The sequence below is a fragment of the Heterodontus francisci genome, chromosome 8 (assembly GCF_036365525.1).
Source record: "Heterodontus francisci isolate sHetFra1 chromosome 8, sHetFra1.hap1, whole genome shotgun sequence".
Lineage (NCBI taxonomy): Eukaryota > Metazoa > Chordata > Chondrichthyes > Heterodontiformes > Heterodontidae > Heterodontus > Heterodontus francisci.
The window spans coordinates 94517472-94533278 of record NC_090378.1 but is presented as its reverse complement, the minus strand read 5'-3'; the positions used below and the strand labels follow the sequence as shown (position 1 = coordinate 94533278).

Genomic DNA, 15807 nt, shown 5'->3' with positions numbered 1-15807 from the left:
TGGAATTCCCTCCCTAAACCTCTGTCTCCACCTCTCTTTTCTCCGAAAAGATGCTCCTTAAAACCTACCTCTTTGACCAAGTTTTTCGTCTTCTGCCCAAATATTGCCTTAGAGTCATAGAGAGATACAGCACTGAAACAGGCCCTTCGGCCCACCGAGTCTGTGCCGACCAACAACCACCCACTTATACTAATCCTACATTAATCCCATATTCCCTACCACATCCCCACCATTCTCCTATCACCTACCTACACTAGGGGCAATTTACAATGGCCAAATTACCTATCAACCCGCAAGTCTTTGGCTGTGGGAGGAAACCAGAGCACCCGGCGGAAACCCACGCAGTCACAGGGAGAACTTGCAAACTCCGCATAGGCAGTACCCAGAACCGAACACGGGGCGCTGGAGCTGTGAGGCTGCGGTGCTAACCACTGCGCCACTGTGTGACTAATTTCCATTTATTGCTCTTAAAAACTGACAGTCAACTTCTTCAGGCAAAGAATCATTCTCTTAAATGGACATGACTTTCTGCAAAGTTGAGCACAAAGGATCCAGGCCTCCCTCATAATCTTAAAATAGTAATTTAGGAACAGAAACAACAGTTAATTGCAACTTTATTTTATTGCAAACCAAAGAGTAACAGTTTTCTTAAAAAAAAATGTAAGTTTAATATTATGGAGTCCAAATTGGATCACTGACAGCCAGGGCAGAATTGGAGGATTGGAGGCGGGCACACTGGCAGGGTGGGAGGGGAGCAAAATGGCAGGGGGCACCGTTCCTGATTTTGCCCCGGCCCCCTGCCATTTCGTCCAGGGCGGGGAAGGCCAATTGAGACCCTTAAGTCCTTAGGTTTAGCATTACTTACTTCCTTGATTTTGTACTCTATGTCTTTATTTATAAAGCCAAGGATCATGTTAGTTTTTAAACAGCTTTATCAATTTATTCTGCCACCTTCAGTCCCGTGTCCTTTTGTCCAACCAAAATTCACAACCATAGCAGGAGATTGCAAAAATAGGATGGCGTAAGGCCATGGAGAGAGCCTTATGTGGCTCACTGTCATATTTTGTTTTACAATGGTCCTGTGCAGTGCCTTGTGACATTTTATTATGTTAAAGCTGCTATATATATGCACATTGTTGTTGTAATAAACATACACACACATACATACATAAACACACACAGGTCAAGGACAGATGTCTTATGTATATTGGCATGTTTGGATGCACATTGGGTGTAGTGGAAGCAATCCAGCAATAGCTGCTCAGAAGGAAGTGGAAATATGAAAGGGCAGTACAGGTCCCATATTACTTGATCGAAGTCTGTCTTTAACATATTGTCTTATTTTCTGAAACAGTTCATGCACTTACCTAACCATTCACATCCGTAGAGTTCCACTCTCATACACACACTCATGGAATGATCAGTAATTGGTATGAACCTGACGAATCTGGCTATCATTGGTGGTTCCAAATCTCTCAGTACAGCATCATATGGGTTTACATTTCCTTCAATTACCTGAAGAAGAAGGAAACACAAATGTAAGGTTAAAATGAAACAGAACATACTTTCACATGCTTGGGTCTTCAGGAACTCACTCTAGCTTTTCAGTGGAGATTTGTGGCAGTCGTGACTCAGTGGTAGCACTCTTGCCTCTGAGCTAGAAGGTTGTGGATTCATACTTACTCTGAGTCTTTGGCCCGAATTTTAATGTGGGGATAGTATGGTGTGTGAGAGCCCCAAAGTGGGTGGCAACCCAGAGGGTCCAGGGATGTGGAGATTATGAAAGGCTGTATGTAAATGCAAGTTTCTTTTAATACATTACAGTTGACAATTCATTACTGCCCCAATCATTACATGTACAAGATGTACTGGTAATCTCTTCGTATTATGCTTATTATATGTATAATGTTGTACATTGTACGTAATCAATGGGCTGTAGTCATCTGGAAAACAATTTCTATTGTGAACAAGAGCTATTGATAAAGTTAGCACATCCTCATTAAGTTCTGAACTGACGGCAGAACCTCAGTAAATTATACAATGATGAAATACTTTTATTTGGAGATACAGCACTGAAACAGGCCCTTCAGCCCACCACGTCTGTGCCGACCAACAACCATCCATTTATGCTAATCCTACATTAATCCCATATTCCCTACTACATCCCCACCTTCCTACACTAGGGGCAATTTACCATGGCCAATTTACCTATCAACCTGCAAGTCTTTGGCTGTGGGAGGAAACCAGAGCACCCGGCAGAAACCCACACGGTCACAGGGAGAACTTGCAAACTCTGCACAGGCAATACCCAGAACTGAACCCGGGTCACTAGAGTTGTGAGGCTGCGGTGCTAACCACTGTGCCGCCCTACACAGGGACATGGAATAAAAGAATGTAAAGAAAGACAGACTTCCATTTATATAGCATCTTTCACAACCTCCCAAAATACTTCATAGCCAATGAATATCTTTGAATTGTACATTGTTGTAATATAAGAAACATGGCAACCAATTTGTGCACAGCAAACTGCCAGAAACACTAATGTTATAATGATTATATAATCTGTTTTAGTGGTTGTTGGTTGAGGGTTAAATGTTGGCTAGGGCACTGGGAACAACTCTGCTGCTGTTCTTTCAACAGAGCAATGGGATCTTTTATGTCTGCTTGAGAGGGCAGACAGGGTCTCGGCTTAACGGGCTTATCCTGAAAATGGCATCTCTGCAGTGCATTACTCACTCAGTACTGCACCAAACTGTCAGCTTACATTATGTGCTCAAGTCTCTGGAGTTCTGGAGTGGGGCCTGACACCATGAAATAGGGTGAATTACAAATCAGGTACTGAAAGAGAAATGAAGAGAGGGTAAGAAAGATTGTATTTAAGTCAGAGAAAAATGAGACAGAAAGGAAAAATAAGAAGAGTTAAATAGTCACTTGGTAGTATAGAACTTGAATATTGCTGAAAAAAGAGACAGACGTAAGAATGCCAAATTTCAAAGTGAACAATTTATATTGCATGAGAAAAGGATGCTGATTGGTTGGCAAGTCCACTCTGATTGGTCGAGGTGCTGCCATGGAGAATGCACCAGGGAACTATTGTCCCCCATGCTTTTGTTTAATTCAAAAAAGGCACAACGCCTGAACACGTTCATTTTGCCTGCAGAGGACAGGTCCCTGCGAATGAATATATGTAGCTTCCAACAAGCATAAGTGACAGCACTTACTGAACAATCCTGAGCATGCTAAAAATTACACTAACAACCAATTTAAGATTATCAGTCAGGCTTGCAATGTGGCCCATGCTGGGAGCTGCGTGGGGCACAATAGTTCCCTGGTGTATTCTTCATGGCAAAGTAATGGCCGCTAACTAGCCTTCCAACTAGAGGTTTTGTCATGGGACAAAGAGGGAACATCTTCCATTATGATAGGAGGCCATTATTATAATGGAGGTTAGTTGACTGAAAAATAACAGTTTTACAATCTCACTTGCATCATTAAACAATAATGCATGAGTGTGTGCTTGCTGAATTTTTAATTCCCTATCACGGTGCACTGCATTACAGTATTGTTACTATATATTACATACTGAGAGTGTTAACTGAAGATATATATTGATCATGTTTGTCTATATTCCATAGTGACAGGGTTTGTTATATATTCCATATGGATAGCACTTGCTGCACATTGCATACAGATAATGTTTGCTATATATTCCATACTGGCAGCATTTCTTCTAAGTAATACACAAATAAAATTTGCTAAATAAGGTTAAGTTCCCAGCAGGGGCCTGTGCACTAAGTATGACAGGCCAGAGAATCAGCAGTATCTGCCAAAAAGTAGCATTGGCCAAAGTATGGGAGCAAGCTGCCTATTTCAACTCTCAGCCCACAAAATGGGCGGCACAGTGGCACAGTGGTTAGCACCGCAGCCTCACAGCTCCAGGGACCCGGGTTCGATTCTGGGTACTGCCTGTGCGGAGTTTGCAAGTTCTCCCTGTGTCTGCGTGGGTTTTTGCCGGGTGCTCCGGTTTCCTCCCACATCCAAAGACTTGCAGGTAATAGGTAAATTGGCCATTGTAAATTGCCCCTAGTGTAGGGAGGTGATAGGGAATGTGGGATTACTGTAGGGTTAATATAAATGGGTGGTTGTTGGTCGGCACAGACTCGGTGGGCCGAAGGGCCTGCTTCAGTGCTGTATCTCTAAATAAAAAATAAAATGGGCATGGCCCAAAAGGGGCTTGTAAGGAATAAAGGAAGAGTAGAAAGATACCTGCTCCTAATACATATGTACGCATACCCTAATGATTGATGCAAATAGTGGTTTATTTGTTAGCAGGATGTGTGATCAGATCTTCAGCAGGGATTAACTCAGAAACTTTGGGGGTAATTTTGACTTTGGGCTACAGCTTAGAACAGATGATATTGATTCAGCTGCCTGTTATACATCTCATTTGATTTGGTCAAAGGCAAAATTACCCCTATTGTGACTACATTTATTCAGTTTAATTCATTTCAATTGAACTCAGTTTGAAGATAATTGCTAAAGCTCTAAACAGTTACATTTAACCACAATATCTCTTACTGACCATCTGTGCTCCAGCCACACAAAGTAGATGTTACTGAGCACCACTGAATAATGATTTCACCTGCTCCCTTTTGCAGATGAACCAAATAGTGCGTGACATGGAAATATATTTTGCATGCCATTGTCGAATTTACCTGTTTTCCATGTCGATTTTTCCATGAATTCCATCGGTTTCCATCCCTACTGTAGTCAAGCCGATACATCTGAGCAAATTCATTGCCATGACCTCCAGCGTGGCGCCCTTGAGTCCCCACAAGCGTAATAAAGTGCAGAGTTCGCAGGTCAACCTGAAGGAACTCCATGTCCTCAGGATCTACTGGACCATCTGGACACCAGGCTCCATCCCCTTCTTCAAAATCCAGTCTACGGGACAGCAAGAAAATTTGTCACTGCTTGGTTTATGGGTAGTAGAATACGCTAGTGTTCTAAGTGAATGTCTTTAAAGGGGTACTGATGTCAGGACTAGTGTAAAAAAAAAAGTTATTTGCTGACAATGGGGAGGGTAAAATCGAATCATAGAATTATTGAGTGGTTACAGCACAGAAGGAGGCCATTCAGCCCATCGTGTCTGTGCTGGCTCTCTACAAGAGCAATTCAGCTTGTCCCATTCCTTGCCTTTTCCCTGTAGCCCTGCAAACTTTTCCACCACACTCTCAAGCAGTGCATTCCAGATCATAACCACCCACTGTGTAAAAAAGATTTTCCTCATGTCACCGTTGCTACTTTTGCCAACCATTTTAAATCAGTGTCCTCTGGTTCTCTATCCTTCCACTGACAGGAACAGTTTTTCCCTATCTACTCTGTCCCGATCCCTCATGATTTTGAACACCTCCATCAAATCTCCTCTCAACCTTCTCTTTAAGGAGAACAGTCCTAGCTTTGCCAATCTATCGAGGTAACTGAAGTCTCTCATCCCCAGAACCATTCTTGTAAATCTTTTCTGCACCCTTTTCAATGCCTTCACATCCTTCCTAAAGTGTGGTGCCCAGAATTGGACACAATACTCCAGTTGATGCCAAATCAGTGCTATATAAAGATTCACCATAACCTCCTTGCATTTGTACTGTATGCCTCTATTTATAAAGCCCAGGATCTCGTATGCTATACTAAGTGCTTTTTCAATCTGTCCTGCCATCTTCAACGATTTGTGAACATAAGATCATAAGCACTAGGAGCAGGAGTAGGCCGTCCGGCCCCTCGAGCCTGCTCCGCCATTCAATAAGATCATGGCTGATCTTTTCGTGGACTCAGATCCACTTACCCGCTCTCTCACCGTATCCCTTAATTCCTTTATTGTTCAAAAAGATATCTACCTTAGCTTTAAAAAAGTTTACTGAAGTAGCGTCAACTACTTCACTGGGCAAGGAATTCCATAGATTTACAACCCTCTGGGTGAAGAAGTTCCTTCTCAATTCAGTCTTAAATCTGCTCCCTCTAATCTTGAGGCTATGCCCTCTTGTCCTAGCTTCACCTTCCAGTGGAAACATCCTCTCTACTTGTATCTTATCTATTCCCTTCATAATTTTATATGTTTCTATAAGATGCCCTCATTCTTCTGAATTCCAATGAATATAATCCCAATCTACTCAGTCTCTCCTCATAAGCCAACCCCCTCAACTCCGGAATCAACCTCGTGAACCTGCTCTGCACCCCCTCCAGTGCCAGTACATCCTTTCTCAAGTACTGCACACAGTACTCCAGGTGCGGCCTCATCAGTACCTTATACAGCTGCAACATAACCTCTCTGCTTTTAAACTCAATCCCTTTAGCAATGAAGGACAAAATTCCATTTGCCTTCCTAATTACTTGCTGTACCTGCAGACCAACCTTCTGTGATTCATGCACAAGGACACCCAGGTCCCTCTGCATAGCAGCATGCTGCAACTTTTTACCATTCAAGTAATAATCCTTTTTCCTGTTACTCCTACCGAAATGAATGACTTCACATTTACTAACATTGTATTCCATCTGCCAGACCTTTGCCCACTCACTCAATGTATCTATGTTCCTCTGCAAAGTTTCACAGTCATCTGCACACTTTGACACCCTACACGTGGTCCCCAACTCCAAATCATCTATATAAATTGTAAATAATTGCGGTCCCAACACCAATCCCTGAGGCACACCACTAGTGACTGATTGCCAGCCAGAATAGCACTCATTTATCCCCACTCTCTGCTTCCTGTTAGTCAACCAATCCTCTATCCATGCTAATACTTTACCCCTAACGCCATGCATCCTTATCTTATGCAGCAGCCTCTTGTGCGGCACCTTGTCGAAGGCCTTTTGGAAATCTAGGTACACCACATCCACTGGGTCCCCGTTGTCCACCTTGCTCATAATGTCTTCATAGAATTCCAAAAGATTTGTCAAGCATGACCTGCCCTTCATGAACCCATGCTGCGTCTGCCCAACGGGACAATTTCTATCGAGATGCCCTGCTATTTCTTCCTTGATAATAGACTCAAGCATCTTCCCCACTACAGAGGTTAAGCTAACCGGTCTATAATTCCCCATCTTTTATCTACCTCCCTTTTTAAACAGTGGCGTCACATCTGCTGTTTTCCAATCTGCTGGGACTACCCCAGAGTCCAGCGAATTTTGGAAAATTTCCGCCAGTGCACCTGCTATTTCTCCCATCTCTTTTAGTAGCCTGGGATGCATTCCATCAGGGCCAGGAGACTTATCAATCCTTAGCTCCATTAGCTTGCCCAACACTACCTCTTCCGTAATAATGATTGTTTCCAGGTCCTCACCTACGTTTGTCTCTGTCAATTACTGGCATGTTATTAGTGTTCTCCACTGTGAAGACCGATACAAAATACCTGTTCAATGCCTCGGCCATTTCGTCATATCCCATAACTAAATTCCCCTTCTCATCCTCTAAAGGACCAACTTTTACTTTAGCCACTCTTTTTCGTTTTATATATTTATAGAAACTTTTGCTATCTGTCTTTATATTCTGTGCTAGTTTTTTCTCATGTTCTATCTTGCTTTTCTTTATAGCTCTTTTTGTGGTTTTCTGTTGACCTTTAAAGTTTTCCCAATCTTCTAGTTTCATGCTGTTTTTGGCCACTTTGTATGCCTTCTCTTTCAATTTGATAGCCTCCCTTATTTCCTTAGACACCCATGGCAGATTACCCCTTTTCTTCCAGTCCTTCCTTTTCACTGGAATATACTTTTGCTGAGCACTTTGAAAAATTGCTTTGAAAGCCCTCCACTGCTCGTCAACTATCCCACCATAAAATCTTTGTTTCTAGTCTACTTTAGCCAAGTCCTCCCTCATTCTATTGTAGTCCCCCTTGTTCAAGCACAGGACCCTGGTATTGGATTTTATCTTCACACGCTCCATCTGTATTCTAAATTCAACCATACTGTGATCACTCCTTCCAAGAGGATCCCTAACTATGAGGTCATTAATTATTCCTGTCTCATTAAATGGGTGGTTGATGTTCGGCACAGACTCGGTGGGCCGAAGGGCCTGTTTCAGTGCTGTATCTCTAATCTAATCTAATTACACAGGACTAGATCTAGGATAGCTTGCTCCCTCGTCGGTTCCATTACATACTGTTCAAGAAAACTATCACGGATACACTCAACGGACTCCTCCTCAAGGCTACCCTGATTGAGCTGGTTCGACCAATCTACATGTAGATTAAAATCCCCCATGATAATTGCCGTACCATTTTTACAGGCATTAGTTATTTCTTTGTTTATTGCCCGCCCCAATGTGATGTTATTATTTGGTGGCCTATAGACTACGCCTATCAATGACTTTTTCTTCTTAGAGTTTCTAATTTCCACCCAAATGGATTCAACCTCATTCTCCATAGAACCTGTATCATCTCTCAGCACCGCCCTGATGTCGTCCTTGAATATCAGAGCTACACCACCTCCCTTACCTTCCTGTCTGTCCTTCCGAATAGTCTGGTACCCCTGGATATTTAACTCCCAGTCGTGACCAACCTGTAACCATGTCTCCGTAATGGCTACCAAATCATATTCATTCGCGATGATTTGTGCCGTTAACTCATCAACCTTGTTACGAATGCTACGAGCATTCAGGTGAAGTGCCTTTATGCTAACTTTCTTACCCTCATGATTTCCAACATCTCTAATAATATCTCCTGAGTTATCCTTCCTTTCTGCTTCTTTCATAGTCTGCCTTGAACTTAAACCCTCCTGCACACATGTTAACCTGCTGCTTACCTTTTTATTTATCATCATACTCCCTGTCGTTTTCCCTTTCCCTTCCCCCCGACTCACTAGTTTAAAGTCCTAGAGACCACCCTATTTATCCTTTTCGCTAGAACACTGGTTCCACATCGGTTCAGGTGGAGACCGTCCCATCAGTACAGATCCCCCCCGGTTCCAAAACTGATGCCAATGCCCCATGAAATGGAACCCCTCTTTCCCTTAGCCACGTGTTTACTTCCCTAATATTCTTATCCCTAAGCCAATTTGCACGTGGCTCGGGCAGTAATCCGGAGATTATGACCCTCGAGGACCTGTTCCTTAATTTCGTTCCTAGTGCTTTATAATCCCCAAACAGGTCCTCCATCCTAGCCTTGCCTATGTTGTTAGTCCCAACGTGGACCACAACAACTGGATCCTCCCCCTCCCGCTCCAATATCCTTTCAAGCCGGTCAGAGATGTCCTGCACCCTGGCACCGGGCAGGCAACACACCATGCGGGACTCCCGATCCGGCTTGCAAAGGATACTATCTATCCCCCTAATTATAGAATCCCCTATAACTACCACTTGTCTTTTTGCTCCCCCCTCTTGAATGGCCTTCTGCACCATGGTGCCATGGTCAGTTGGCTCATCCTCCCCGCAGCCCTTTTCCTCATCCACACAGGGAGCAAGTATCTCGTACCTGTTGGATAAGGTCAAAGGCTGAGGCTCCTCCACTCCTGAACTCAGGATCCCCCTACCTGCCTCACTTGCAATCACACCCTGTTGTTCCTGATCACTAACTGAATTTGAATTACTTAATCTACCAGGTGTGACTGCCTCCTGAAACATAACGTCCAGGTAACTCTCCCCCTCCCGGATGTGCCGCAGTGTTTGAAGCTCAGATTCCAGATCATCAACTCTGAGCCGGAGCTCTTCCAACAACCAACACTTGCTGCAGATGTGGTCACTGCCGTTCACAATGGGGCCAGCCAGCTCCCACATCATACAGCTACAGCACATCACCTGCCCAGCCATCTCTACTTAGTTAATTACTTTATTATGTTATATAAATTTATGAGTTAAATACTCTGATACTTCTCTGCTCTGGTCTTTTTCAAATATATATCTCAAGATCCCTCTGCTCCTGCACCCACTTTAGAATTGTACCTTTTATTTTATATTGCTTTTCCTTGACCTTCCTACCAATATGTATCACTTCACACTTCTCTGCATTAAATTTCATCCGCCACGTGTCCACCCAACCCACCAGGTTGTCTATGCCCTCTTGAAATTTATCAGTATCCTCACATTTCACAATACATTCAAGTTTCATGTCATCCACAAATGTTGAAATTGTGCCCTGCATACCCAAGTATAGATCAAGATAAGCAGTGGTCTTAATACTGACCCCTGGGGAACCCCACTAGATACCTTCCTTCAGTCCAAAAAACAACTGTTCACCACTAATCTCTGTTTTCTGTCACTCAGCCAACTTTGTATCAATGCTTCCACTGTCCCTTTCATTCCATGAGCTTTAACTTTGCTGACAAGCTTGTTTTGTTGCATTTTATCAAATGTCTTTTGGAAGTCCATATACACCACATCAACTGCATTACCCTCATCAACCCTCTCTGTTATCTCATAAAAAAAACTCAATCAATTTAGTTAAAAACAATTTACCTTTGACAAATTCATGCTGGCTTTCTTCATTAATCCACAATTGCCCAAGTGATTTTAATTTTTGGACTGGATCATCGTTTTTAAAGCTTTCCCACCACTAAGGTTAAACTGACTGGCCTATAGTTTCTGGGTTTATCCTCAAAGCTGTTTTTGAACAAGGGTGCAACATTTGCAATTCTCCAGTCTTCTGGCACCATCCCTGTATCTAAGGGGGATTGGAAAATTATGGCCAGTAGCTCCGCAATTTCCACCCTTACTTCCCTCAGTATTCTCGGATGCATCTGATCTGATCTGACTTATCAACTTTAAATACAGCCAGCCTTTCTAATACCTCCTTTTTTAACAATTTTTAGCCCATCCAGTGTCTCAACCACCTTCTCTTTCACTATGATATTGGCAGCACCATCTTCCTTGGTAAAGACAGATGCTAAGTAGTCATTGGTTACCTCAACCATACCCTTTGCCTCAATGCGTAAATCCTCTTTTTGGACTCTGATCTGCCCCACTCCTCCTTTTACCACCCTTTTACAATTTATATGCTTGTCGAAGATTTTTGGATTCCCCTTTATGTCAGCTGCTGGTCTTTTCTGATACTCTCTCTTTCCTTCTCTTATTTCTTTTCCATTAACCCTCTGAACTTTCTATATTCTTCCTGGTTCTACTTGTATTATCAAACTGTTATCTGTCATACAAACCCTTTTTCTGCTTCATCTTACTCTCTAAATCTTTTGTCATCCAGGGAGCTCTGGCATTGTTTATCCTACCTTTCTCCCTTGAACTATCTCCTCTTTGAAGGAAGCCCATTGTTCTGTTATAGTTGTGCCTGCCAATCTTTGATTACAATTTAACGGGGACAGATCCATTCTCACCCCATTGAAATTGGCTCTTCCCCAATTAATTATTTTTACTCTGGATTGCTCCTTGTTCTTTTTCATAGCTAACCTAAATCTTATGATACTATGATCACTGTTCCCTAAATGTTCCCATACCAATAGTCAATCCCCAGGATCAGATCCAGCAATGCCTCCTTCCTCATTCGGCCGGAAACAGTCTGCTCTAAAAAATTCCCCTGAACCCACTTCAGATATTCTTTTCCCTCTCTTTACAATATTACTATCTCAGTCTATATTAAGATAATTATAGTCCCCTATTATAACTACTCTGTAGTTTTTGCACCTGTCCATAATTTCCTTGCAAATTTATTCCTCTATATTTTTCCCACTAGTTGGTGGCTAATAGAATACACCCAGTACTGTAATGGTACCTCTATTGTATCTTAGCTCTAACCAAATAAATTCTGTCTTTGACCCGTCTAGGACTTCCTCTCTCTCCAGCACTGTAATATTCTCTTTAATCAATACTGTCACCCCCTCCTGCTTCCTGCTTCCCAATCTTTCCTGAAGACCATATACAGGAATATTTAATACCCAGTCCTGCCCTTTTTTGAGACATTATCGCCATGACATCATTTTATCATCATTTTACCATTTATTTGTGCCTGCAGCCTACCAACCTTATTTACCACACTCCATGAGCTCACATACATGCACACTAAACCTAATTTAGTCCTTATTCCATTCCCTCTTACTCTGACTCCACCTAATGCTTTACTATTTCTTACTCTAAAATTCTTTTTGCAATTTATTTTTCCTCTCTAATGTTACATCCTGTTTCCCATCCCCTTACCAAGTTAGTTAAAACCCTCCCCAATAGCAGTAACAAATTGCCCCACAAGGGGCAATTTGTTGAGGAAATAGTGACAGAGAAATAAGTGGATTGTTAATCACACCTGTCAGGGTACATGGAGTTAGAGGGCAGGTAGCAGTTTTAATTTGCAGGGCTATGAGGAAAAAACGGGTGAGTGGGACTAATTGGATAGCTCTGTCAAAGAATCAGAACAGGCACGATGGGCTGAATGGCCTCCTTCTGTGCTGTAAAATTCTAATTTTTTAGTTTAGTTTAGTTTAGAGATACAGCACTGAAACAGGCCCTTCGGCCCACCGAGTCTGTGCCGACTATCAACCACCCATTTATACTAATCCTACACTAATTCCATATTCCTACCACATCCCCACCTGTCCCTATATTTCCCTACCACCTATCTATACTAGGGGCAATTTATAATGGTCAATTAACCTATCAACCAGCAAGTCTTTGGCACGTGGGAGGAAACTGGAGCACCCGGAGGAAACCCACGCAGACACAGGGAGAACTTGCAAACTCCACACAGGCAGTACCCAGAATTGAACCCGGGTTGCTGGAGCTGTGAGGCTGTGGTGCTAACCATTGCGCCACTGTGCCGCCCATGATAAAAGTTAATTGGAATTTTACAAAACTAACTTTCTGACTGGTGTTCAATTATTGTGAAAGTAATTCCTAACTTTTTCTCATCTCCTAATTTGTAGTTAATGATGTTTTTTCAGAGCAGTTTACATCACCCTAAAAAATCTATTCATTATGTGGAATTCATTTGAATTCTACTCAGGCTCCCTGCTAGACTTTCTGAATCCAGACCCACAGCAATGTGGTTGACTTGTAACTGCCCTCTGAAAGGGCCTAACAAGCCTGTCAGGCCAAGGGCAATTAGGGATGGGCAACAAATGCTGGCCTTGCCAGTGATGCCCACATCTCATGAAAGAATAATAAAAGCCTCTTCTGCCATTATGTTGATTTCATTTGCTATGAAGTGCTTTAACAGATCATAAGGACATGAAAGACACTGTATAAATTCAAATTTATAGAATCATACAACAACTTGCATTTATAACAGTAAAACGTCCCCAAGCACTTCACAAGAGCGTTATCAAACAAAATTTGACACTGAGCCATATAAGAAGATATTAGGGCAGATGACCAAAATCCTAGTCAAAGAGATAGGTTTTAAGGAGCGTCTTATAGAAGGAAAGAGAGATAGCGAATTTCACAGATTAGGGCTTAGGCAGCTGATGGTCCAGCCACCAATGGTGGAATGATTAAAATCAGGATGCGTAAGAGGCCAGAATTGGAGGAGCACAGATTTCTCAGAGGGCTGTAAGGCTGGGGAGATTACAGAGGTAGGGAGGGGCAACGCCATGGAAAGAATTGAAAACAAGGATGAGAATTTAAAAATCAATGAGTGCTCAAATGGAAACAAACAGCAGAGTTTTGGATGTGATCAAGTTTATGAAGAGTGGAAGACGAGAGTCTGGCCAGGAGAGCATTGGAATAATCAAGTCTAGAAGTAATAAAGGCATGGATGAAGGTTTCAGCAGCAGATGAGCTGAGGCAGGGACAGAGTCGGGCGATGTTATGGAGGTGGAAATAGGCAGTCTTGATGATGGAGTGGATATGTGGTGAGAAGCTCGTCTCAAGGTCAAGTATGACACCAAGGTTGCGAACCTCAGACAGTTGTCATGGAGAGGGATGGAGTCGGTAGCTAGGGATTGGAGTGTGTGGCAGGGTCCGAAGGAGATGGTTTTGGTCTTCCCAATATTTAGTTGAGGAAATTTCTGCTCATCTAGTACAGATGTTGGATAAGCAATGTGACACATTAAAGACAATGGAGGCATATTGTGCCTGTGCCAGCTCTTTGAAAAGAGGTATCCAATCAGTTCCATTGCCCTGATCTTTGCTCTAGGCCCTGCATAGCTCCTTCTTCTTTCTCTAGTTTTCTGTTCTGATGAAGGGCACACAATGAAACTTTGACTTGCCATTTCTTTTTATTTCTGCTGACTGATCTGCTGCATATTTGTTTTTGCCTCAGGCACTATTCAGGCTTTTAGCTCCTCTCCGATTTTCCTACATTGTGACATGAGTAAATCCTGAGACATTAAAAAGGGTTCTAATGTTGTACAGCTGGTAACTCATCACATGGTTATTACATAAATCCCATGCCACCTAATGTTAACCTGCAAATTCACGTGGACTATCCACTCACCTTCCGTGTTTCGCCGCAGTAGAATCGTACCACTGACTGGAAGCTGTAATGTCTTCATCGGGGATTTTCCGACCTGACATTCCAAGTGGGTAGCGACACACAGCTGTAGAGGTTCACAGGAGGTTAGAAGTTTGACATTGCACGTTTCTATCCACAGCTATCTCTCTCTCTGGGAAGATCCCACAGTAACTCGATGGGGGAAATTTTAACCCAACTCACAGGGTCAGGTGGCATTCTAGTTTTACATCCTGCCCCATCTCCACTGACATCAATGGACAGTAAAATTAACACAGGTGGATGAGGCTAAAATTGCCCTTGTGTTTCTCCCACTGGGGTGATGTTCAGAAACTTTGTGAAAACAATACCTGCAGAAGGTTTGCTACTGATTCTTCCCTCTATCCATTACCTTTAGCAAATTCATAAAAGCGGTGCTTGTAAACCCCATTTACAAAGTTGTTCAACTGCACAGGGCAAAATATCAACATGTGTTAAAACCCTGCAGCTTTCCTGCAAAACTTCACTCAGTGTTTAAAATGCATTCTACATGGATGGGGGGAGTTTTTAACCAAAATAAAGCAGGCAGATTTGGGTCAGGTGGAGGGATAGAGTCTTAAAAATCAAATTCCCAATCCAAACCTGCTCCAATCTGCCCATTTGCAGCTTTAATGGAGCTGAGAAGGTGGGGAGGTGGGTGACGAATCTTATTGTCATTTGGCTTTTTGAATTTAACTGTTGTAAAAATTCAGCCCTCTGGAGTACCAGATAGCTGTGGTCACTGATTGCTTTATTTGGGAAATATAATTCAGAACATTTGAGTATTTTTGAAAAGGAATCAGATGGATTTATTTCTCACAAGACTGCTAAATGTTAAAAATATTCGTTCAGGAGTGTGCAGTGGAGCACTAGGTTGATGCTCCAAGAGTAGCAGGGTGCCATTTTGTGCTGAAACAAAGTGCCTTCACATGGGCAATGTGTGCACCCTTCATCTCACAGGCAACAGGATCATCGTGATACTGTGATAGTAGGTTGCTCTAGAGTGACAGCTGGTTGTCGTGCAGTGATAACAGGTTGTCTTGTAAACAGGTGCTTATGGTCTGGAATTTGAAGGGCTTTTGACAGTGAATTATCAGCGTTCACCATCATTACCCCTCTGACCTCTGACCACAAATTCAGGATTCAGTGCAAGCGCAGATTAACATGGAAATCCTGAAGTTGCGGACTGTCATTCACTGCTCCGTCACAGGCTGCACTGTGGATGCCCTATTCCTCCAGAGCCCAGTTATCATTGAAATCAGCAAATTTGGTGGGAACGTTCCATTTTCTGCTCTCACATCACTGTTACCCCATAAAAAGTCACACCTTGTTCAGTGAAGTGTAGTCTGGTTTTTAATGGCGATCTGAGTAATAACTATGGCTAAAGAACTGATCTGGCCCTGAGAAAATAATTTTAATA

At 42.6% G+C, this 15807-nt stretch overlaps 1 protein-coding gene across 6 annotated transcripts in view; it reads right to left on the bottom strand.

Moving 5' to 3' along the window:
• ddr2a (discoidin domain receptor tyrosine kinase 2a) overlaps positions 1–15807 on the bottom strand; it is a 199087-nt gene that overhangs the window by 47864 nt on the left and 135416 nt on the right. For all 6 annotated transcript variants that reach the window (XM_068037746.1, XM_068037748.1, XM_068037749.1 and 3 more), the window contains 3 exons: positions 14355–14457; positions 4716–4944; positions 1368–1515 (listed from right to left, as the gene is read on the bottom strand). In XM_068037746.1, coding sequence (XP_067893847.1) covers positions 1368–1515; positions 4716–4944; positions 14355–14457 — 480 coding nt within the window. The remainder of the gene's footprint in view (positions 1–1367; positions 1516–4715; positions 4945–14354; positions 14458–15807) is intronic.